This window comes from Micromys minutus (assembly GCF_963924665.1).
Source record: "Micromys minutus genome assembly, chromosome: 32".
NCBI lineage: Eukaryota > Metazoa > Chordata > Mammalia > Rodentia > Muridae > Micromys > Micromys minutus.
The window spans coordinates 20,796,061-20,820,379 of NC_137967.1; the positions used below are offsets into that span (position 1 = coordinate 20,796,061).

Below are 24,319 nucleotides of genomic sequence, written 5' to 3' on the forward strand. Positions count from 1 at the left end.
TTTGAGTTAGTTTTATATCCAGCCACTTTGCTTAAGTTGTTTATCAGCTCTAAAAGTTCTCTGGTGGAATGCTTGGGGTTACATAAGTATACTATCATATCATCTGCAAATAGTGATATTTTAAACTCTCCCTTTCCAGTTTCTATCCTTTTGACCTCCTTTTGTTATCTAATTGCTCTGGCTAAAACTTTGATTACTATATTGAATAGGTAGGAGAGAGTGAGCAACCTTGTCTAGTCCCTGATTTTAGTAGGATTGCTTCAAGTTTCTCACAATTTAGTTTGATATTGGCTACTGGTTGCTTTATATTGCTTTTACTATGTTTAGGTATGGGCCTTGAATTCCTTGTCTTTCCAAGACTTTTAACATGAAGGGGTGTTGAATTTTGTCAAATGCTAATGAGATGATCATCTGTTTTTTTTTCTTTTGAGTTTGTTCATACAGTGGATTACATTTATGCATTTCCTTATATTGAACCATCCTTGCATCCCTGGAATGAAGCCTAATTGATTGTGATAGATGATCATTTTGATGTGTTCTTGGATTCGGTTTGCAAGAATTTTATTGAGTATTTTTGCATTGATATACATAAGAGAAACTGGTCTGAAGGTACTGGCCCACAGCTTTTGAGCAGATCTCTGCAGGTTTATGAAAATGTGCTGCCTTGTAGCTATGCTGTACCAACAAATAGAAGGCTTCTTAAGTCTTAATCATGATCCTATAAGAATTCCTAAAGTTACATTAGTAATCATTAAGCTTTTTTATAGTGGGGCAGCTATTAGGTCATTTCTGACTGTCAAAACTGCAGTGAGAACTCTGCCAGTCTCCCAAGTAACCAGACTTTCTCCTACTCAGAGCACATTCCAAGATGTAAAACAATTGACTAAAGGCTATAAAAAGGAAACTAACAACGTTTTTAAGGTGCGAGGACAGAAGATAAAATATTGGCTGGGTTTATCTATACAAATTTCACTAATAACTTAGTTATAGTTTTCAATTTACAATGAACCTGTGGAGCTGAGACAGGTGATGGATGTTTAACTGGATAATTACTTCTATTGGATATGCATGTAAACATTCCCTGCTGTAAACTTCTATTTCAGTTTATGATTTGATTGTGTGTATAAACTTTTGATGAACTTTTTAACATGATTATGTGTTCTGAAAGATGTTTAAGTACTAAGGACAAAGAAAGTGGTCAGAACTGAGCTGAGAAGAACTGAGCTGTGAATCAAAACTATCTAGTAACCGGTTATATTACTGAGAAACATTGGCAGTCCCTTCTGTCACCTCCCCACTTCATGGGTGACAGGTGTCCAGGTAACCTTGGGGTTAGGTGAAGCTATTGGGGCATATGAGACCTTGTTTGTCTCTGTGCAAACATGTTAACAGAGCACTTGGAGCATCCTGAAGTTTAGAGACTCCTAAAACTAGTAGCTATATACTTGATCCACAATCTAAACTCTTAACACATTTGCAATATTGTTTACCATATTAACATCTTTATTTTCCTTTAGACAAGTCTCACTTTAAATGCTGGCCTGTTCTTCCACACAAAGTTCTGACAGGACTGCAGGCAAGAGAGACCATGCTGACAATATATGAGTGGTTACTGACAATTTTTACCATGTAATTTTCCACATTTGACAAAGGAATGCTGCAAGTCTGTTGTGGGATGATTCACCACAGCCAGACTGACTGGGAGACTGCTCTTCGAGCTGACTGGGTTGGAGACCTCACATTGATACAGTCCAGCATCCTCCTTCCTGACAGGATCTATGCTAAGTTGGCACTTTGATGGGGAAAGTGTCATCCTCTCTGTGAGCTGCAGACTCTGATTATTGAAGAGCCAATGGATGGAGATCCCAGGGTTGTCTGAGAAGCAAGTGAAGACCACTGAGCTCTGTGCTGTAGCTGTGGCATCCGTGACTCTCAGGAAGGGCTGTGTCACAGGCTCTGCAAAAAAAAAAAAAAAAAAAAAAAAAAAAAAAAAAAAACAGGAAGGGACCAAATGACCATCATCCTTCAGACAGCTCAACTGACCCCTTTATAGCTCACAACTAATAAAGCTTCCAGGGAGAAGAAATTAGAGCTGTGAGTACAGTCATATCTTGTGCTTTGCATGTGCCACCCATGGGCTGAGTGACCCTGATTCAGCCACTTAGTTTGATGTTCCTCAATTTCCCTGTACTAGGACAAATGATGTATAGTCATTGCAGTGCCTATGATTAAGCTTATATATGACCAATGACATAACCTGGAGATGGGAGAACTGCTCACATCAGCAGCATCTCTTCCATTTACCTGCAGAAGAGACTTCCCTAGGCTGGACCTCTGGGTCCAGCTGCCTGGAGAACTGTCACTTCTGCCCCTCCTCCTGTGAACCTGGCTTTTCTGTGAGTCTCCTAAGCCCATCAGAAAGTTGGCTTCCGTTCTGGCACCTGTTCATTGAGACTCAGGAGAAGGAGGTGCACAGGTGACCTACATCACTGCAGCTGTCAGGTGGTACTTGGACAGTCAGCAAAACCTTGTTCCCTCTCAGTTCCCTGGGGACAACTAGAGTTGTGTCTGGATCCTTGGCTTCCTGATACTCTTACTGAATTTAATAATGAGCTGGACCATGGAGGAAGGGTGAATAAAAAACTAAACAGGAGGCTAGAAGGAAAGAGACAAATACATCGATAGTGAGAACGTTATTTTTGGTGAAATTATGGGATCCTGTGTCCAGAGAAGCTTAGATCTGTCACTCAGCAGAGGTGGGTGGAAGTGTCTGCACAACTCAGAGGGAGTGAGCAAATGACCTCCATGCCCTCAGTGCACCTCCTCTGTGTCTCCTCACGGTCCTCACACGCCTGCTCACACTCAGAAGATGTGGGGAGTGGGGGTACCTCCCCTCTTCTCTTCATTCCCCAGAGTTCACCTTCTGGCCTCTTCGATTTCCTTCCCTCTCTGGATGCGGTAAACCCTGACTCCACTTCAAGATGGGCTTCCTAATCTGACTTCCAGTCCACTAAACTAATGGCCTGTTTTTAAAAAAAAAAAAAAACAAAGCCAGTTTAATCTTTCTGGAAATTCCAGTAAGTAGACAAGCTCAGATATGTGGAGCAGTATACTGTGCTTCCACACAGAAAACCAGGTAAGGACAAGTGAATTCGGGAACCCTGGAAATTCTTATATATGAGAAAGGTAGATGTTTAAATCTACTCCCAGCCAGGTTCCTGATCTGGAACATGTGACCATGACACATCATGGAGAGAACTGTGACAATCAGGCACCTAGGGACAATACCCAATACCCTTCCACATGCAGAGAAGTCATCCCTAACATCTCCCACCACACCGATAGATTTTTAAGATCCTATCCCCAAGGAATAAAAGGCATGAGATATCTCACTAAAGGCCAACTGGAAGTGCCTGTTTCATCGGCCTGTAACTCCCTGTGGGAAGAATATTCTCTCCTGAAGCTTCCCTGGCTAGAGGCTGCTCCAGCCTACCAAAGCCACTTCCTGCTCAGTGGCTCAAACACAGGTTCCGAGCCACCTAATGTTGCATGCTGCCTGCCACTGACCTGAAACCCAGGAAAAAGCCCTGCATCCTGCCTTGCTCTGGCTCCCCCGGGAGAGCTGCATCTCTTCGGATGCTCAGGGCACGCCAGAGCTCCACAACTCCCCACCGACATACGCATGTGGGCGGATCAAAAATGAATGTCTCAGGGCCTTGCAAGGCCAGGTGCTAACGAGAGTCTCACGTTTAAAGGTACTGACAGCGGTTACACCTCTAGCTCACATTACTTTGTGCGTGTGTGGGGAGAGGGTAGAAGGGTGTGGGTACATGTGAATATGGGTGTCAGTGCCAGTGCGGCTGTGCACTATCAAGTGTGTGCATGAGCGCAGGACACAGCTCCTAGAGATCAGATGTCATCCTGGGGAGCCTTTGCTCTCCTTCCACAGTAGCTCTCCTCCTCCCACACAGCAGGCACTGTTCTTCTCACCTGTGAGTAGGAGACACTACCAGGGCTTGGACGCGTTGACCGCTGCTGCCTGCTCTGTCCTCTCGCTGTGGAGAACAGCATTTGCTACACCCAAACTCTGCTGTTTTCTTCCCTCTGGGCACCTCCCTTCCCAGGATAACGCTGACTGCTGTCGGGGATGTAACTCAGGGTCCTGCTCTGTTCCTTTCATACTTAGTCCTTCCTAGTGCCCCAGGCAGTTTTAGTGTGTGTGTGTGTGTGTGTGTGTGTGTGTGTGTGTGTGTGTGTGTGCGTGCGCGCGCATGCGCGCTTCAAGTTCTGGAACAGTGACAGCTCATACCCCCCAGGGCTGCCCTCTGCTGTGTCCTCCCAAACTGTTCTTTATAACAAAGAATCCCACCTGAGCACCTAAACTACCCTGTTTTTGTTTCATTGACAAGGTAAGGTTGACTCCCCACGGAAAGGTGACAGAGATGCCTGTGAGGACTGGGTGTCTAGAAAAGGGACCGATCCATTCTCACTGGAGTCACCAGACAGAGTGCATTGTCACGAGACCCGGGAACAGTTGTGTGGGACGGTAAAGGAGGCTGTGAAGCAGGAGGTCACCTAAGTCCTAGAGAGAGGCGACAGCGGCTGCATAAACCTAGGGAGGATTTCAGAGAGACTCTCAGCATCTGAGCTGCCTGACCCTCTCCTATGTTCTGCCCATGTCCTTCCTGGGAGGCAGCTGTTCCCTGTCTAGGTGATTCCCCATGGGGTATGCCAGGGAGAACCTGGTAACACAGGATCCTCTGACAGAGTAATTAGTAGGTTTGAAAGACTTTCCAAGAGACCTCCCTGTACGTAGAGACAGAGATAGAGCCAGGCTACAAGTTAAGCTCCCAGATCTTGGAATTACTTTCCTAAGCACTTCTGAGTGTTCTGCCATTCTGAGCAGACCTGGCAGTGTGAGGCCTTAGGCTGAGTTATGTTCAATCTTATCCTGTCATCTAGTGGCCACACTGTGAATTGCACCTCATGCCTTGATGCCATCCATTAGCAGCTCTGCCACCATCTGCCTGCAGGAGACAGTTCCAGGAGCTGGACCGCAGAGGACAACCATTGCACAGAAGGCCTGTGCCCTGGGGACCCTGCCCTTCCTGGGAGGTCTCATAAGCCATCAGGACAGTTAGTTAATGGCCTGGGTGCCTGCTGAGTCTCTGAGGTAGATGTCCAGGACACCTAGCCTAACCATGACACCCATGGTGATCCACATGCCAATAGAGCTTTGTCCCATGTCAGCTCCAAGAGGAATCCAAAAACACACAGTGACAAAAACGCTCTCTCACTGTCCTTGAACTCTAAATAGGGATGGAGATTAGCAGCCAGAATTTCCTGGTGCTCTTGTGAGAATTACAACTTCAGGCAGGGCCTGACCGACCCCACCCCTGGAGATTCTTCCTCAGGACCATGTGCATGATGAGAAACCCATGGATCAGGGCTGAGTCTGACACTCGTGGCCAGAGTTTACCCAGCACAGGCCTTCCTCTCTGCGGGTAAAGACAGGTTCTGATTTAATTCTGTTGGTCTACCCATGTGTGCCCTGCAGTAAGTGCCCAAACATCAATGTAAGGACACAATGCAGTGGGAAGAAAGCAGGCACAGCCCCCTCCTCAGAGTCCAGTTATGAAGTGGGGTCAGCTACACCCAGCAGATGGAAGCCACTGATCGTCACTTACTGTTCACACTGACTTGCACGGGGACTGTTTCAAGTGTGAAGTTGCTGCCTATTGTTTGTAGCAAGTACAAGCCTGAGTCTTGCTCAGTGACACGCTGGAGCAGCAGGGATCCGTTGTGGTACACGGGGTCTTTTCTGCTGTGTGCAGGACCCCAGATGATGGAATTCTTGGCTCTGATATAGTCTGCAATTTTTGAAAACCGGATGCCAGACTCTGCTTTATACCAGGAAAAAAATAGCATATCTTCTGGAAAATTGTGAACTTGGAGAAGAACACTTTCCCCTTCCACAGCATGCCGTGGCACAACATCAATCGTGAGAGGTGCAGAGACGAGAGGGTCACGGCACGAGGAAAGGGAGGCTGGGAAGGAAAGGAGAAAAGTCATCACATGAGGTCATCATCCTTGGTGGAAAGATGGCGACCTGCATCCTGGGCAGATGGACTCATCACTCAGCTGAGGGATGCAGGTGTGGGTGTGTCTATCACCTGCTGGAAGTCAGCAGCCTGCCCTCCATCCCTCAGTGCCCCCAGATCATTTCCTCTGTGTGGACCTCTCCTCAGTGTCTCCACGGCTGCCCCCTCACTGCCCTTGTTCACACACTACACACACTCATGTGCATCATGCATTGAGAAGATGCCTCCCCTGACCTTGATCTCTACACACCCTGGATATTCACTCTCTGACTCTTCTCATTTCCTCTCTACCTGTAGTCAGCCCCTGACACCACCTTCTAGATGTCCCACTGCTCAGTCTGCAGCCCCCAGGACCAAGGCTGGGTGATGGCCGGGAGCAGTCTGGTCTACTTGGCAGAGCCAGGCATTGAAAGGGGCTCAGGAATGATGCTGGCTGGCTTTATATCAGCTTAACATCAGTTAGGATCTTTTGAAACAAGGGGCCTCAATTTTAAATGCCACCACCAGAATGGCCTGTGGGCAAGCCTATGGTACATTTTTTAATTGGCGATGGGTGTGAGATAGCCCATTCCACCCCTGGGCTCAGTGTCCTAGGTGCCATAAGTTCAGATGGGCAAGCTGTGAGAAGACAGGCAGGAAGCAGAACTCCTGACAAAATGCTCCCCAGGAACATTTGCAGTCAAGCCTGGGGCAGACGGCTGAGGCCAGAGTTTCCTGGTGCTCACCACTCTGTGAGGATGCCACAGTTTCCTCACGTGCACGGCAAGAGCCCCCAGAAGACTGGGCAGAGTCTGGAATCTAGGGCTGAGTAATTTTCTGTCAGGGTCCTCCTTGCTGGGGATAGTCAGATGATGGGGTCTGGGGATAGTCAGATGATGGAGTCTGGGGATAGTCAGATGATGGAGTCTGGGGATAGTCAGATGATGGAGTCTGGGGATAGTCAGATGATGGAGTCTGGGGATAGTCAGATGATGGAGTCTGGGGATAGTCAGATGATGGATTCTGGGGATAGTCAGATGATGGAGTCTGGGGATAATCAGATGATGGAGTCTAACCTATTTCTCTCCATCATGTGTGTTCTGCACACAGTAGTCAAACATCAACATGGGGATAAAACATCAGAGATGGTGCAGTCCCCTGCCAGGGGTGACAGTCCTGTGTTTCAGAGCCCCTCCCAGAACTGAATGATCACTAAAAATCACTTACTGTCAACTTGGAGTTGCACATGTGCCACTTCTATGTTCCGATATCTACTCAGAGTTCGTAGGGTGTAGAATCCGTTGTCATTACAGGTGACATTCTGGAGCAGCAGGGATCCGTTGCTGTACAGTGTCTCTCTACCACTGTGGGCAGGACCTGGCACACTTGAATTCTTGGCTATTCTGTGATGGGCTATCTCAAGGATGCTGGAGAAAAGCACCCCTTTGTACCAGGAAAGCACTCGAAGATGCTCTGGGAGGTTGTGAACCAGTAGAAACACACTTTCCCCTTCAGCAACATTCGGTGGCACTGATTCAATAGTGAGCTGGGGAAAGGCAGGAAGTCGTCTGCAAGTCAAGGGTAAGCCTGGGGAAGAGAGAACCACCAATATTAGGACTTTTGTATTTGGCTAGGATGGTGCCTGTGTCTTGAGCAGGTGTGTCCATTGCTCAGCTCCAAGAGACATGTCCCTCTTTGGATTTTATGGGGCGCCAAAAGAGCGTGCCAAAAATGGAGGCATGTCTCTTCTTGGATTTTCTCCGGCAGTAGAAGGGTTATTGCTTGCATTTGTGGTAACTATTGTAACAATACTGTTGTGGAATTTATCTAGACAGAAAGTTATCAGGCAGCACCAAGAGGGCGGGTCAGAAACGGAGCGGAATGAAATAGGGAGCGAGCAAGGAAAAGGTAAAAGAGGTAGGCTCTGAGATGCATGTTCAAAACAAGTCAGAAACAGAGCGAATTTAAAGGCAGAAAGACCGCTGGGAGAAGAGACGATTGTGCCCAGGGAAACAAAGTACAAGTTTCCCGGAGAGGATATTTTGTATCCGCTAAAAGAGCAAAAAGTTTTAGAGCTGGCAGAAGAGGGGTCAGAGGCTAAATTATTTGAATCTGAGGAAGAAGATCTAGAAGAGGAGGCAAGAGAATTTGGGGCCGAGCGGTTTCAGCCGAGACTGAGAACTATATGGAAACTGAAAGCAGTCTCTGCTTTTCCACCTCATTCAGAGAGGAAGTGTGAGTTCTCCTTTTGTATGCCAGAGACACACCATGCCCTCAGGCAAATGTTTCCGGTGTTTGAGGAGAATAACAATGTCCGCAGTTATCACCCCCTAGAACATAAACAAGTCAAAGAGTTGGCGGAGTCAGTCCGAGTTTATGGAGTCACTGCTAATTTTACCATGTCTCTGATAGAGAGATTAACTACAATAGCCATGACTCCCGCTGATCGGCAGTCTGTTACCAAAGCTTGTCTCCCAAGTATGGGACAATACATTGAGTGGAAAGCCTTGTGGCATGACACTTGTCAGACCCAGGCTCATGCCAATGCAGCCGCAGGACAGCCAGCTTGGGATTTCGAGATGTTGATGGGACAGGGACAGTGGGCGGTTAATCAAACAGCCTATCCCGTGGAAGTCTATGGCCAGATAGCGCTTTGTGCGTAAAGGCATGGAAAGCGCTCACTAATAAGGGAGAAGTGTCAGGAAATCTAACAAAAATTATTCAGAGTCCAAGTGAATTCTTCTCAGATTTTGTGGCCCGCATGATGGAAACAGCAGGCAAAATATTCGGAGACCAAGAACAGGCTATGCCCTTGATAGAGCAACTAGTCTTTGAACAATGCACTAAGGAATGTCGTAATGCCATTGTCCCCTGCAAGGCTAAAGGATTACAAGCCTGGGTTAAAGCCTGTAGAGAGATCTGAGGACATTTAACTAATGCAGGTTTAGCTGCCGCCATACTACAGGGGCAACGGCGGCTGGGTCTTTTTAAGAAGAGTGTCATTTGTTTTCAATGTGGGAAGCCTGGTCATATAAAGAGAGAGTGTAAAAGTCAGAGCTCTGGATTCAACCCTAAGAGTATTCCTGACCTGTGCCCTAAGTGTAAAAAAGCGAAGCATTGGGCTAATGAATGTAGATCAGTAAAAGATTTCAATGGGAGGCCCCTAGAAGCATCAAAAAATGTACAGCGGGGGCCCCCGTCCTCAAGACCCTCAAATATATGGGGCAACCAGCTCCCCAGTAGTCTGGGAGCAGGAGAACCCCCGCGGAGAGCCACTACAGGTTCCACGGGATTGGACCTCCGTGCCACCACCAGAATTGTCCTGACCCCACAAATGAAAGTTCAGCCTATCCCTTCTGACTTTCATGGACCATTACCCGCTAATACAATAGGGCTGCTTTTGGGATGCGCATCTGCCACCCTTAAAGGTTTGGTAGTACACCCTGGGGTGATTGATCAGGATTATAAAGGCCAACTAAAGAATATGTGCTCCTCTCGGAGGGGTTTGTTTCCCATCTCCCCAGGGGATCGGATTGCTCAATTGCTCATCATCCCTAGCCGAGCATGCCCAATTTGCATCATACAGGGTGAGAAGGGAAAACAAAGCCTTTAGTTCTTCAGGAACTGACTTAGCATATCTAATAGTAGATTTAAATACACGACCAACCTTGAGTTTGGAAATTGAAGGAAAACTTTTTGAAGGACTTTTAGATACGGGGCAGACAGAAGCATCATATCTACTAAGTGGTGGCCTGCTAAGTGGCCAGTTAATCAATCTTCCCATTCTTTACGAGGCCTTGGCTATGAAGCCAGTCCTGCTATTAGCTCTAAATCATTAAAATGGAAAGCCCCTGAGGGACAAAAAGAAACTTTTACACCGTATGTCCTTCCAATACCATTTAATCTATGGGGAAGAGACATTCTAACAAAACTAGGTCTTAAACTTATGAATAATTATTCCCTGCCTGCACAAGAGATGATGACTAATATGGGGTATATCCCCAGAAGAGGCATTGGCAAACATCATCAAGGTCCTACAGACCCCATACAGCCCACCATAAAATCTGATCGAAGTGGTTTGGGTTTTTCTTAGGGGCCGTTGAGGAGACTATGCCCATACAATGGCTTTCAGAGGAGGCAGTGTGGATTCCTCAATGGCCTCTTTCCTCTGAAAAATTAGTGGCTTCCCATCAATTGGTAAGAGAGCAATTACAGTTAGGACATTTGGAGCCTTCTAGCTCCCCTTAGAATACTCCAATTTTTGTCATAAAAAAAGAAATCAGGCAAATGGAGACTCTTACATGACCTCAGAGCTATTAATGCACAAATGCAACTGTTTGGGTCTGTTCAACGTGGTCTTCCGCTTCTGTCAGCTTTACCCAAGCTGTGGGAGATAATTATTATAGATATTAAAGACTGTTTTTTCTCTGTCCCATTACATCCCAGAGATAAAGAGAGGTTTGCCTTTACTCTGCCTGCCATAAACCATGTAGAACCTGATAATAAATACCAATGGAAAGTTCTCCCACAAGGAATGGCAAACAGTCCTACTATGTGCCAGCTGTATGTACAACAAGATTTAACCCCTATTAGAAGGCAATACTCGTCATCATCCATTTTTTATTTTATGGATGACGTCCTTTTATGTGGCCCTAATGTTCAAGACTTAGAAATTGCCTTTGATGATTTAGTTAAGTCCTTACAGCACTTTGGGTTAACGATAGCTTCAGAGAAAGTTCAGCGATCACAGGTGGGAATGTTCTTAGGAGCCATCGTTCACCCAAAATTTGTTGTACCTCAAAAAATAGAAATCAGGAGAGATCATTTACAGACATTAAATATTTCCAAATGCTCCTAGGAGACATTAATTGGCTAAGGCCTTTCCTAAAGATTTCTACTGCTGAACTAAAGCCCTTGTTTGATATTCTTGAAGGAGATCCACAGTTAACATACCCACAGGCTGTGGCAGCCTTACAAAAGGTAGAAAAAGCCTTGGCTGAAGCTCAGCTAGTCAGAATACACCCTGGTGAACCTTTTGAGCTATGTCTCTTACAGACTGAGAAGTTGCCTACTGCAGTGTTATGGCAGAAAGATCCTTTGCTGTGGATTCATCCAAAGGCTTCCCCGGCAAAAATTATTAAATGGTATCCCTCAGCCATAGCCAAACTTGCCTTGCGAGGATTAAAGGGTGCTGTTACTCATTTTGGTACCTATCCAAAAAAAATAGTTATTCCATATACTGCAAAATGGTTACAGACTTTGGCTGCTGTTAATGATGATTGGGCCATACTTGTATGAGCCTTTTCTGGGACATTTGACAACCATTACCCTAAAAACCCAATTTTGACCTCTGCATGCTGTCAGCCTCTTGTGTTTCCCCGTGTGACAAGTGCAGTTCCTCTTACAAAAGGTGACATAGTATATACTGATGGCTCTGAAACAGGGATAGGTGCATATGTGCATGAAGGCAAAGTAGTAACCAAACAGTTTGCCCAAAATTTCCCTCAGTTGGTTGAATGTCAAATTGTTCTAGAAGTTTTGCGTGCTTTCCCTGCTCCCGTTAATATAGTCTCAGACTCCTCTTATGTAGTTAAGGCAGTTAATTCCCTAGAGGTAGCTGGTCTAATTAAATCTGGGAGCCCAGTTGCTTCCATATTTATGCAAATTCAGCAAGAGCTATTATCCAGACGTTCTCCTTGCTACATCATGCACATTCATGCCCACTCAGGCCTACCTGGCCCGATGTCACAAATTAATAATTTAGCAGAAATAATTCCATTGTCTGTTTCATTTGACAGCTGAAAACTTACGTAGGCATTTCTCCATCACCAGAAAAGATGCCAGAGACATAGTTCTCCGCTGTGGAAGCTGCAGTGTCTTTGTCACCACCCCACATATAGGGGTAAACCCACGAGGCATTCAGCCTCTCCAAGTTTGGCAAATGGATGTCACCCATGTTCCCTACTTCGGAAAATATGTACATGTGTCCATTGATACTTGCTCAGGAGTTATTTTTGCTTCTCCTTTATTGGGAGAAAAGGCTTCTCATGTTATTACTCATTGTCTTGAAGCGTGGAGTGCATGGGGCATACCTAAAGTGTTAAAAACAGACAATGGTCCTAGCCTATACCTCATCAAAATTCAAGCAATTTTGCCATCACATGGGAGTTTCACTCCTGACAGGATTGCCTTATAATCCTCAGGGTCAAGGCATCATTGAACGTGCTCATTGCACCCTAAAGGTTTATTTAAACAAACAAAAAGGGGGAATTGAAGAGGTTCCCCCCACACCGAAAATGGCCATTTCTACTATACTCCTTACCTTAAATTTTTTAAATTTGGATGCTCATGGCCATTCAGCTGCTGAGCACCATGGACAATGGCCTGTGCCACCTAAAGAGTTAGTCAAATGGAAAGATGTCCTCACTGGTAATTGGAAAGGCCTGGATCCTATTTTAATACTATCCAGGGGAGCTATTTGTGTTTTTCCGCAGGGAGAAGAAAGCCCGATTTGGATCCCAGAACGTCTAACACGTTGAGTGCTACCAGAACAAGAAGCTGTTCCACCTGCATCTGATGAGCCTGTCCTGCATGACGATGCAAGCAGAACCAAGACGGGAGATTCTGTCAGTGTTTTTAAAACCGATGCCCATTTGCCTTAACGCAAAACTATTTTCTTGTTTGTTTGACACCATTGAAACCTTTGATGTACTGTACTTGCCCTTAGACATGGAGATAGCAGGGTTAGGAGATTATGGAACTCTTGCCTTATCAAGTAATTTTGGCATGCTTTTGTGCAGAGAGACTGTGTTTCTGCTCTAGATGGTGTGCAAACTCCGTACTCAACAACAACGTGACAAAGTGATCATAGCACAAGCTCTTGCTGCACTCGAAATGGGCACCTCTCCCTCTGTTTGGCTTAGTATGCTTAAGGAAAAGTGTTGGGTCTGTGTCTGGATAGCCCCTGCACCCTGAGCCTTCGAGGCATTGCACCAGGATCGGGTGTCCTACACATAGGCAGCCTTTGCACCCTGCAGGGCTAGTTCCCATTGCACGCAGGAAGGTGCCTTACCCAAAATTATTGCTGATCATGGTCTTGAACCCTAAAGGTCCAACAAGAGCCTGATGGTTGATCGGCCATGTTTTTATTTAAGAGTAAAGGGGGAGATGTTAGGAGCCTTTGGTACCAATAGATGGCGCCAGCTTCCCGCCTATAATTCAGCCAACAAAGCGTTTCCCATCATAGTGCTCATATATCACAGAGTCACAGCCCACTCTCGAGGCATGCTAATGAGCTACTGGAGGATGCACCAATCAGGTAGCAACACAAGTCTCTTAGGCATATATAAGCAGTGCATTTTTCTTCCACGGGGGAGTCCCCTGCTCAGAGTGCTGTACAATAAAGGTTGTTCGCAGAAGAATCCTGTTGTTGCACGCCTTTTCCTGCCAGCGGGAAGTGGGGCGCACAACAAGTCCAGTAGCACTAGGAAATTATGAGAACTGGGATTTGTCTCATATTTTTGAAAGAAAGCCTTCATTAAAAAGTACTTGGGCTGGAGAGATGATTCAGTGGTCAAGAGCACCAGCTGCTCTTCCAGAGGTCCTGAGTTCAAATCCCAGCAACCACATGATGGCTCACAACCATCATGATCTGATGTGAGATCTGATGCCCTCTTCTGGTGTGTCTGAAGACAGCAACAGTGTGCTTATATATCCTTTTTAAAAATACTCAAGGTTCTCTGTTTCCCGATTTTTCTGCCGAGCCAACACTTACAGCCTCACAGTTCTGTAGCCCCGGACTCAGACAGTCTGTCCTGCTTTTCCTGTGGCCGTGGACTGAAATCTATCCGAAACCATGGGCCAAGGAGAATCTTTCCTGTGGGAAGTTGTTTTATTCTCAGCCTGTACACGCTGGCAAGTGTGAGAACCTGAGTTCTGAAGTCTACCGTTCAAATTTTCAAAAGCAACAACCAGATGATGATTCCACCCCAAGTACAAGTAACAGCCAATCAGATTTGTTTTCTGAAGAGACCACCAGTGACAACAACAATACCTCCGTAACCACGCCAACTCATAGTCCCGGCCCTGCAGTCACTCCCGACAGAACTGAATGTAACTTCACCGAGTGAAGAGGAATGTGGGCCATGCACAGACACAGCTCATGTCTCCTTAGTCACACCAACCAAAAGATCTTGTGGTGCAGGCTACGTGTTCTGTATGTTACATCACCTCCCAGAGCAGCATGACTGTACCTTCGACCACATGGGCCGTGGCCGTGAGGAAGCCATCATGAAAATGGTGAAACTGGACCGGAAAGTGGGGCGCTCCTGCCAGCGCATCGGGGAGGGGTGCTCCTGAAGGCCAGGCACGACCACCACACAACGCTGTTCTTAGTTCACTAATGTTAGCCTTATTTAGGACAAAGTCAGCCAGACACCTTGTACTGGGCACGCGTCAGACTACAGCCGGCCGTTTCCTTTCTTTAGCCAGCCATCCTGGTACTGTAGTTTAGGGGTTGGTGGTGGATGAAATTGATCTCTGGCTGGTTACTAAGGTGCCTGCTAGCCATTGTATAAAATTAAAACATGAAGAATATTTGTTTTGAGCATGGCTAGTGGATTTACAGCAACACATGCCTGTCACTGCTGGAGTCAGACTTACAAAAGCCTTAAGCGGAAAGTGTCCAGACCAGACTGAGTCAGTAGAGGAGGCGCAGGCCTCACCGCCCATGCAGGCAGCTTTGACAGAAACTCTTCCATGTTTGGCCTTTCACCTTTTCACTTTCACTTGGTCCCAGCAGGACCTGATGGCCACTCGTGCCTTGGCCACAGGAAGCTGCCGAGACTGGCCACGTGGCTGGGCTGGGCCCTCACTCTCCCTCAGCGCTGGAAGTCAGGGGTGGGGACAGATTTTATGGAGGAAGCTCTTTACCTGTTAACGGGGAAACTCATCACACAAGAAGACAGACAACTTCACTTTGAAAATTAGATCCACTCAAGATTAGTCCACGCATGATCCCCACCTTTTCTGCACAGGATCCGTGGTCGTGACCCGCTGGCTGTGGCTGTAGCTTGCCCGTGGCAGCCCTGCTGCAGCTGAGGCCTGAACCTGGGCCTTGGCAACCAGATTTCTTTATTTGGAGTTTGAAAAGATGTCTCATGACCACAAGAATCAGTGAGTGCACAGGGGGAGCTGCTGCCCTTCCTGGCAGGGGCCTCCTCTTGTTTCTATGCAGCCATAGTTTGAGGACAACCAGGCCACCAACCTCAGGACAAGTTCAGGAAAGGACGACAGTGGACTGCACGGGACCCTGGTGTGGAGCTCTAGAATGTTGTGAGTGGTGGTGGTTGTGGGTGGGAGGCAGCTCTCAACCTGGGCCTGAATGGGGCAGGTATGTGGGGCTGGTTAGAAACCATTAACAGTCAGGTGGGTGGGGCGGGGGAAGATCAGGTCTGAGTGCCACACGGGTGCATCTTTCCCAGAGTGTGGCCTGGCATGGAGCTGTCCACGTCTGGCTGCTGATGAACGGTTTAACCCAGTGACTTTCCTTTGTGTAGTTGAACAAGGTCTGCTCTCCAAATGAGCAGGTCTGCTAGTGTAATGTCTTGATCCAAAATAGCGACTAGGAAATCATGTTCTTCCCACCCTGCACCCCACCAGAGGGGACCCAGTGCAGAAGCTCCAGCCTTAATTCTTGCTTCAGGACCCAGACCAGCACCTCACTCTAGGACAGCCCAGGGCACAGGTGCCAGGTCTGCCTAGCGTTTACCACTGTTGTTAAGCCACAGCCCTCTGGCCACCACATGGCCATCCTCAGTGAGGCACCATGTACCCTTCTTAGGCCCTCAGGTCTCCATAGCACTGGGAGGGGGTGCTGGGGACCATGTGCCCAGGGACCACAGCCAGGTTCACTCCTGCTGGGAGAGCTGGGTAGGGGAGGAAGGGCTTTTTCCCTACAGTATCTGTTCTGTGAAGTTTGTTAAATGTAAGGGAAGCTGAAATTCTTGTATCTTTAAAGAGGAAATCTTATTTAACCCTTTGTGTCCTAGATTGACTTACACACATAGCCTAGAGCTCAGTTTTAGTGTAACATTGTGAAAATATTAAAAGAATCTTGTAACTTTATTCTTTTTTTTTTTCTCCTGCTGAAACAAATTAAACCAATCATATGGGAAAAAAATACTCAAATATCTGTGGACAGTGAATGAATGAATGATGTCTCAGTATCATGCATGCCTATGATCAAGTAGAATTCATCCCAGGGATGCAGGAATGGTTCAATATATAAAAATCCATCAACATAATCTACCATATAGACAAATTGAAAGAAAAAAATTACACCATCTCATTAGCTACTGAAAAAGCCTATGACAAAATCCAACACTATAACATGCTTAAAGTCTGGAGAAATTGGGGATATAGGGCACATACCTAAACATAGCAAAAATAATATACAGAAAGCCAATAGTCAACACCAAACTAAATGGAGAGAAATTTCACTAGTATCAGGGACAAGATAATACAAGGCTGCCCACTCTCTCCCTACATAATTAATATGGTACTCAAAGTTTTAGCCAAAGCAATAAGACAAATAAAGAAAATCAAGGAAATACAAATTGGAAATGGAGAAGTCAAAGTACCTCTGTTTGTGGGTGATATGATAATATACATAAGCAACCCAAAACATTCTACTAGAGCATCCCTACAGCTGATAAACAGATTCAGAGGAATACAAAATTAACTCAAAGAAATCAGTAGACTTCCTCTACACAACCAATAAACAGGAAAACAGTACCCTTCACAATAGCCACAGACAACATAAAACACCTTGTGTAACTCTAACCAAGCAAGTGAAAGACCTGTATGATGAGAATTCCAAATCTCTGAGAAAGGAAGTTGAGGGTGATATCAGAAGATGGAAAGATCGCCCATATTCATCAATCTGTAAGATTAACATAGTCAAAATGACCATTTTACCAAAACCAATGTATTCAGTGAAATTCCCATCAAAATTCCAACACAGTTCTTTACAGACCTAGAAAGAACGATTCTCAACTTCATTTGGAAAAGGGGGGATCGCTGAAATGATTCAGACAATAAAAGAACATCTGGAGGTGTCATTATCTCTGACCTCAGGCTGGGTGAACTTACTGGTATAGAAACAGGCACAGACAGGTGTATCGATAGAATCGAATAAAATACCTAGAAATAAACCTGCAAACACTTGATTTTTGACAAAGAAGCAAGATCCATGCAATGGAAAAAAGAAAGCATCTTCAACACATGGTGCTGGTCTAACTAGATGTCTCCTTGTAGAAGAATGAAAATAGATCCATATTCATTGCCTTGCACAAAACTCAAGTCCAAATGGATCAAAGACCTCAAAAGAAAAACCAGAAACACTAAATCTAAAAGAGCAGAAAGTGTGAAATAGCCTGGAACTCGTGGATACAAGGGACAACTTCCTAAGAACAAGAATAAACAAATGGGATTTCATGAAATCAGAGGATACCATCATTGAAACAAAAGAGCAGCCTACAGATTGGGAAAAAATCTTCACAAAACCTACATCTGACAGGGGACTGATATCCAAAATATATAAAGAACTCAAGAAGTTAGATATCAGGTCCTTAGTCATTAGAGAAATGTATTTCATATTGACTCTAAGAATCCATCTTACACCAATCAGAATGGCAAAGACCAAAAACTTAGAGGACAGCACATGCTGACCAGGATATGAAACAAGGAAAACTTTCCTGCACTGCTGCTGGGAGGGCAAATTTGTACAGACACCTTAGAAACAAATTTGGCATTTTCTCAGAAGATTGGAACTATTTTTACCTCAAAACCCAGTTATACCGTTCCTGGGTATAAACCCAAAAGATGTTTAACCATCCACACAGATGTTTGCTCACCTATGTTCATACAAACCTTATTCATACCAGCCAGAAGCTAGAAACAACATAAATGTCTCTCATCTGAAGAATGGATACAGAAAATGTGGTATATGTGCACAATGGAATACTACTCAGCTGTTAAAACAAAGACATCATGAATTTTGGAGGCAAATGGGTAAAACTTGAGAATATCACCCTGACTTAAGTAAGACACAAAAGGACATGCATACTATGAACTCACTTATAAGTGGGTATTAGCCACAAAGTACAGGATAACCAGCTATAATCAATAGACACAAGGAAGCCAAATAGCAAAAAGGGCCCAAGGGAGGATGGTTAAATCTTTTTCAGAAGGGGAAAGAAAATAAATATCAAAGGCCGATGAAAGGAGGGAACTGGGTGTTAGAGGGGATGGGAATGAGGAAGGAGAGGGAAATCAAATATAGGAAAGAGCAGGAGAGGAAAAAAAGGAAATTGGGGAGTGGGCTATCTCTAGAACATGCCAGAGACCTGGGCTGGGAGAGGCACCGGAGTGTCTAGGGGGTGACCTTAACTGAGACTCCTAACAGCAGGGCATATAGAACCTCAGATGGCCATCTTCTGTAGTCAGGCAGGACTCTGAGTGGAAAGATTAGGACAGCAACCCAACCACAAAACTTTGGCCCAAAATATATCTGCCTACAAGATGTGCCCAGACAAAGACAGAGCAGAGGCTGAGGGAATGGCCAACAATCACTGCCCCAAACTGAGAACCATCCCATGGTCGAGAGTCAATCCCTGACACTATTAATGATACCCTGTGATGCTTGCAGACGGGAAACTAGAATAACTGTCCTCTGAGAGGCTCCACCCAGCTGCCAATGGAAGGAGATGCAGAGTTTCACCCCCAACATTAGATGAAGCTTGGGGAGACTCATAGAAGACTTGAGAGAAGGATTGGGGAGTGGGGGGCTGAAAAGGACATTGACTCCACAGGAAGTCCAACAGAGTCACCAAACCCTGGACCATTGGGGGTTCCCCGAGACTGAGTCAGCTATCAAAGAACCAGCACAGGCTGGACCTAGACTCCATGCGCATATGTAGCAGATGAAGAGCGTGGTCTTTATGAGGGTCCCCAACAACTGGAGAAGGAACTGTCCCTGAACCTTTTGCCTGCCTGCATGTTGGTGATCCACGCCTAAATGGACCACCTAGTCTGGTCTCAGTGGACAAGGATGCACCAAGTCGAACAGTGACGTGATGTGTAAGGGAGAAGGGGATATAGGTAAAAGGTCGACACTAAGAGAGGTACTTCCCCTTCTCAGGAACAGGAAGGTGGAATGGGGGAGAACTAGTGTAAAGGGCTACTAGGAGAAGACAAAGGGCTAGTATGGGGTTCTAAGCTGAGTGAATGAATAAATAAATTTAATAAAAACAACAACAAAAAGACATTTCTGTTCATTGTTGTTCTATCATGGCTCCTGCCAGCAAAAATCAATATTTTAGTATTTTATTGTCTGCTAGAAGTGTCAGGAAAAAGGACTTGGACATAAAATGATATTTCTCTATTGCTCTTGTGCTCTTGCAGCCTTGCTCTCCCACCCCTACCTCTCCTCTTCTTTTCCTTTCCCCCCTCTCCCTCCACGTGCTCATGGCCAGCCTCTACTCCTCTTCTCTCTCTCTCTCTCTCTCTCTCTCTCTCTCTCTCTCTCTCTCTCTCTCTCTCTCTTCTCTCTCTCTCTCTCTCTCTCTCTCTCTCTCTCTCTCTCTCTCTCTCTCTTTCTCTCTCTCTCTCTCTCTGCCTCTACCACCTTCTTAACTCTCCCATGACCTGAATAAACTCTATTCTGTACTATACTGTCCTGTGGCTGGTCCCTCAAAGGGAAGGGATTCCCAACATGGCCCCCTCAGAGGCATCTCCCTTGCCCTCAGGCCTTGTCATACCTCCATGGGCCATATGCCCCCCACTCTCTTCATCTTTCCCCTAACATTGGTTCCAAAACCCAGGACATCATCTTATCACAACATTGGTGCCCCATGACTTTTCCTTTCATTGGTGCCCCATGTGAGGAGATTAGATTTCCTCGCAACCAAATAATCTCTTTCCTTTCCGTGACTTTTAACAACTTTGGATTGGTACCAGCGTGACTCAAGAAAATGCAGGTTGGCATCCCGACGCTCACTAGCCCAAGACCTGGTAAGCCCCTCACCACATTGGTCAGAGTAAGCATCCATGAGATACCAGGGAAGTGTTCCTGAGCTACCCCTGAGGACAGGTGCTTTTACTGACCCTAATTCTAGGACTTGGGACCCCCCCCCTACATTTACTAGACCCAGGCCGGGCCTGGATCACATTCTGGAGCACCGCCTCTGCCTCCGAGGAGCACTGCCTCCGCTTTAGCCCCATTGCTGACTCTCACCCATGGGCCTCCTTTGTGGAGCACAGCCTCTGAGTTTAGCGCCCCCATGGCAGCTATCCCTACCCTCACCCATGGGCTTGTCTTCACCGCCTTTGTCCCTATTTCCTGGGATGCTTTAGTTTAATTTACAGTGATCAGAAACCAATAAACTGCACTCCCTCCCTAGCTATCTGTTCTCTGTGAAGGTCTGGCCCCGCCCCTAGCCTCTGCTTGGGACTGTTTGCTAGACCTAGCTGTTCCCATCCCGCATGTGCTTTCTCCATCCCCATCTCTGTCCCAGACTCTTTCTGTCAGAGAACCAATGGGGCAGGCATCTGGTCTGGGACACCGAGCCTGCAGGAGCCAAGGGTGGGCTGAGTGCCCCAGGCTCTAACTACTCCCAGGACTGGTGGGGATGGTGGTGATTGGGTTTCTGCAGGGACCCTGGCCCTGCTGGCAGTTCCTAGAGAAACCATGAAAGCAGGCCTCCTAGTAAGCAGCAGCCTGCCTAGCAGATCACACACGTGTTCGCCTCCCCTCCCCGCCCCGCCCACTGAGGGGCAGCGTGGTGCCCCCCTAGCCAGAACTGCTAGCCTTGTCTTGCTGCCACAGTATCAAATCCCCTCCCTGTATGTGAGTGCCTCCAGTGCCCCAACTGCACTTTCTCACCTGTGTGCAGTAGTGCCTGTCTCAAACATGTTTTCTTTCCCTTTATTATTTTCAATCTCATTCTGCCTGCTAGATTAAAGTTTTATTTATGCTGAGCCAGATTTCTGACTGCATTGACAGCTAAGGTAACTGCAGCTTAACAACTAAAAGAAACAGATTTCTGTTTTCTAACAAGCAGCTCAGATATATGGTTACTTTCTTATGTAAGCTCTGGTTCCATTAATGCTTCATGTTTCCTCTTGCTAAACTTCCTTTTCTACTACATATAATTCTTGCTCCTTCTGCACCATAAAGACTCATCTTAAAAATGTTTATATTGTTAACTCATGTTGTTATCTCTTTTATAAACTTATAAGCTACAGGAAACCCACTCAGATCTACCTCCAATGGACCAAAGAAGACTCCACCCAGATAAGTACATCTGCCTAAAGCTCACTACCTATTCTAAAGGGTGGGATTCCTCTAGATTTCAAGTGTGGGTTTCAAATGTACATCTAAGAATTTTTCTTTCTTTTCATGACTATAGCTCTCGCCGCGTAGGCCACTGAGATAGTTAAGCCAAATGCCACAAGGTTTCACCTTTCCTGATACCAAATCATGGCTGAGATTTCCACACAAACATCGGCAAATTGGTAGAGATTATCACTCCAGTTGGCAGAGAGAATCCCCGATTTCCCAAAAAAGGACTGGCCAGCCTTTGCGGGCAAAGAGGGTTACTTCTCTATAGCCACAGTTTTGAGACAGACATTGACCATTGAGAAGGTCCCGTCGGGAGTGCCCTTCACTTTTTCCCTTCCCCCAGGGCTCTAGCAGCCGGTTCACTCAGCCGAAGACCAGGCCTGGCGAGGGCACTCTCTGCCAGATCCGGGATCTGGCGAAGCCACCAGGAGTCGGAGTGACGACTCTCGACCCCTGCACATAGGTAAAACTTTCCTACTGACTTTTATCCACTGGGACGCTGCTTCAGACAGCTCCATAGCCCCCTCCCTGTACCTTCCCAATGGACAACTCAATGTCTCAAAACATGTCACCAGGCTCCCCACTGGCATGTCTCCTGGAAAATTCCAAATCTCTAACACTCACACCTCAGCTAAAGACATCTAAATTGATACAACTCTACAACAATGTTTGGACTCAGTATCCACTAGATAATGACTCAAAATGGCACCCTAGACTCTTTTAATTTTATGAGACTTTCACTCATACTGCCAACGATCTGGTAAATGGAAAGAGGTTCCCTGTGTATAGGCATTTATCTATCTCCACTCTAATCCCTCTCTGTGTTCTTCTTGTAACCCCACCCACCTCCTTTTAGCAATGAGGCAGATGACACCACAGCTCTCGACCCAGCCAACGAGCCATCCTCTCTCCGCCACAAAATCCAAACCTCTACCTCAGCTTCTACTCATGCTACCCTAAGCTTTTCAAAACTCCCCTCCACAGCCAGACACACATGTGGACATGGACATGCCACCCGGCCTCAAGCACCACTGCCGGTGCCCCTTTCCTCCCTTTCTGTCCTCTTCTGCGCCACAATCTTATAGTCTGATGTTCCATGCTTTACTATGAGTCTCACTAATAATTTACTTCCTGAGGAAAGCCAGCGAGTTTGGGAGCAGAAAAAAATGCATGCAGACGAGATCCATCAAACAGATAGACACTTAGATCCTGAAAACCCAGAAGGTAAACAACTTCTAATGACCTATTTCTTTTCCCAGACCTACCCCGACATAAGAGACTAGCTTAAAAGCTTGAGAGGAAAACCTTAACTCCACAGGCAGAAGTCTTGGTGCTGGCCTTTAAAGTGTACCATGGGAAAGGTAAAAAGGCTCACAAATACCATATGCTGGCAAAGGCTTCCTGACCAGCCACTGCTACAGCACTGGGCCCCTGCTACAGATGTGGTCAATAGGTCATTGGGCAAAAGCTTGCCCCAGCCCTCACAAGCCAAGGGGCCATGTCCTAAGTATGATCCAGAGGAACATTGGGTTGCCAATTGCCCTGTGTCATGCAAGACAGAGGGACATCATGCCCAAATAACCCTCCAGCCTTCTAGGTTTGGCTATGGACAACTGAAGAGGCCCAGGCTCCCTTGACCTGACCACTGCCATCACGAACAGGGAGCCACGGGTAGCTATCATGGTATGTGGGCGGCCCATCTCCTTCCTCTTGGACACCGGGGTCACTTACTCAGTCCTGACGGAGTCTTGGGGACCTACTTCTTCCTTCTATTTTCCTATTGTCAGGTAATAAGAGGACACCTTACCTTCCTCACTAGATTCCAGCACTTACTTACATTTTTAGGGGTGTAAATGTAGGCACTACTCAGTCATTCCTTTTGGTAGTGCCAACATGTCCTGTCCCTTTATTGGGAAAGAGATCTTCTAGCTAAGTTGGGAGCCTCTATTTCCTTTGCTCCCCCCCCCATTTGCCTGAACCCAAGCTTGCTAGCAACCCCTCTGCTTCTTCTAGCCAGTCAACTAACTAACACAAACATGTTTCCTTTACCAGCTTCTCAGGTAGACACTGAGTCTGTTACTAAACACTCTTCTGTTGTCATCCAATTACTAGACCCTACCAGGACCCTTTTAAGGTGATTCTTGAGACACCTGCAGTTCTTTTACCACATACAAGATCCATGAGATTCCAGGTGGGAGACAAGTTGTGGTAAGCTCTACTGCAAAATAACAGCCAGAGTCCCCCCTGTAAGTACTATCAACATTCAGCTGCCCTGACTCAGACATTGCCATGACTCCACACGTTTCCCCTATCCCTCTTCATGGCATGGCAAGCCATTTTAAAATATCTGGGACACATTATAGTAATTTGCTCCAAACCTTATCAATCTTCTGTCTACTTCAAGGACAGACAAAAAATTTCTAATCAAACTATTCATTAGTTTCTGTTACAGGACTACCAGCCACTGTCCATAGAGGAGCCTGATGTAAACATCTGCCAGGTGGATCCTGATGGTGAAAGCCAGCTGCACCCCCTTACAACGCCCCAAGACAGCAGGAAGTAGCCAATGAGACACGACGCCCCTATTCCCCTTTCACCATTGGCCTCCCCCTCCCTTTTTTTCTCCTTTTTATGAGAAAAGGGGAGGAATGGCAGCATTAGGACTGCTCCTGGAAAATCTTTCTTTCTTCCAAACCAAATGTACTTAATCTCTACCTATAATGTATACATATGTGTGCTCCAGCATCTTGTCAATTTCAGGTACTTATTACATCTAAAACAGGTCCAGAGAAGCAACCTACAGATGCTTCAGCCTTCTCTCACAGACACAGACGCT

The 24,319-nt window shown here is 46.2% G+C and overlaps 1 protein-coding gene across 1 annotated transcript; it reads right to left on the bottom strand.

Moving 5' to 3' along the window:
- Positions 1–1,609: 1,609 nt before the first annotated feature.
- On the bottom strand, positions 1,610–14,419 carry LOC308413648 (pregnancy-specific glycoprotein 22-like; the record flags this gene model as incomplete). Its single annotated transcript, XM_080908697.1, has 5 exons — positions 1,610–1,956; positions 5,688–6,047; positions 7,308–7,626; positions 8,348–8,410; positions 14,333–14,419. The coding sequence occupies 5 exons, from the start codon at positions 14,417–14,419 to the stop codon at positions 1,610–1,612; spliced, it is 1,176 nt and encodes a 391-aa protein (XP_080764823.1).
- Positions 14,420–24,319: the final 9,900 nt, after the last annotated feature.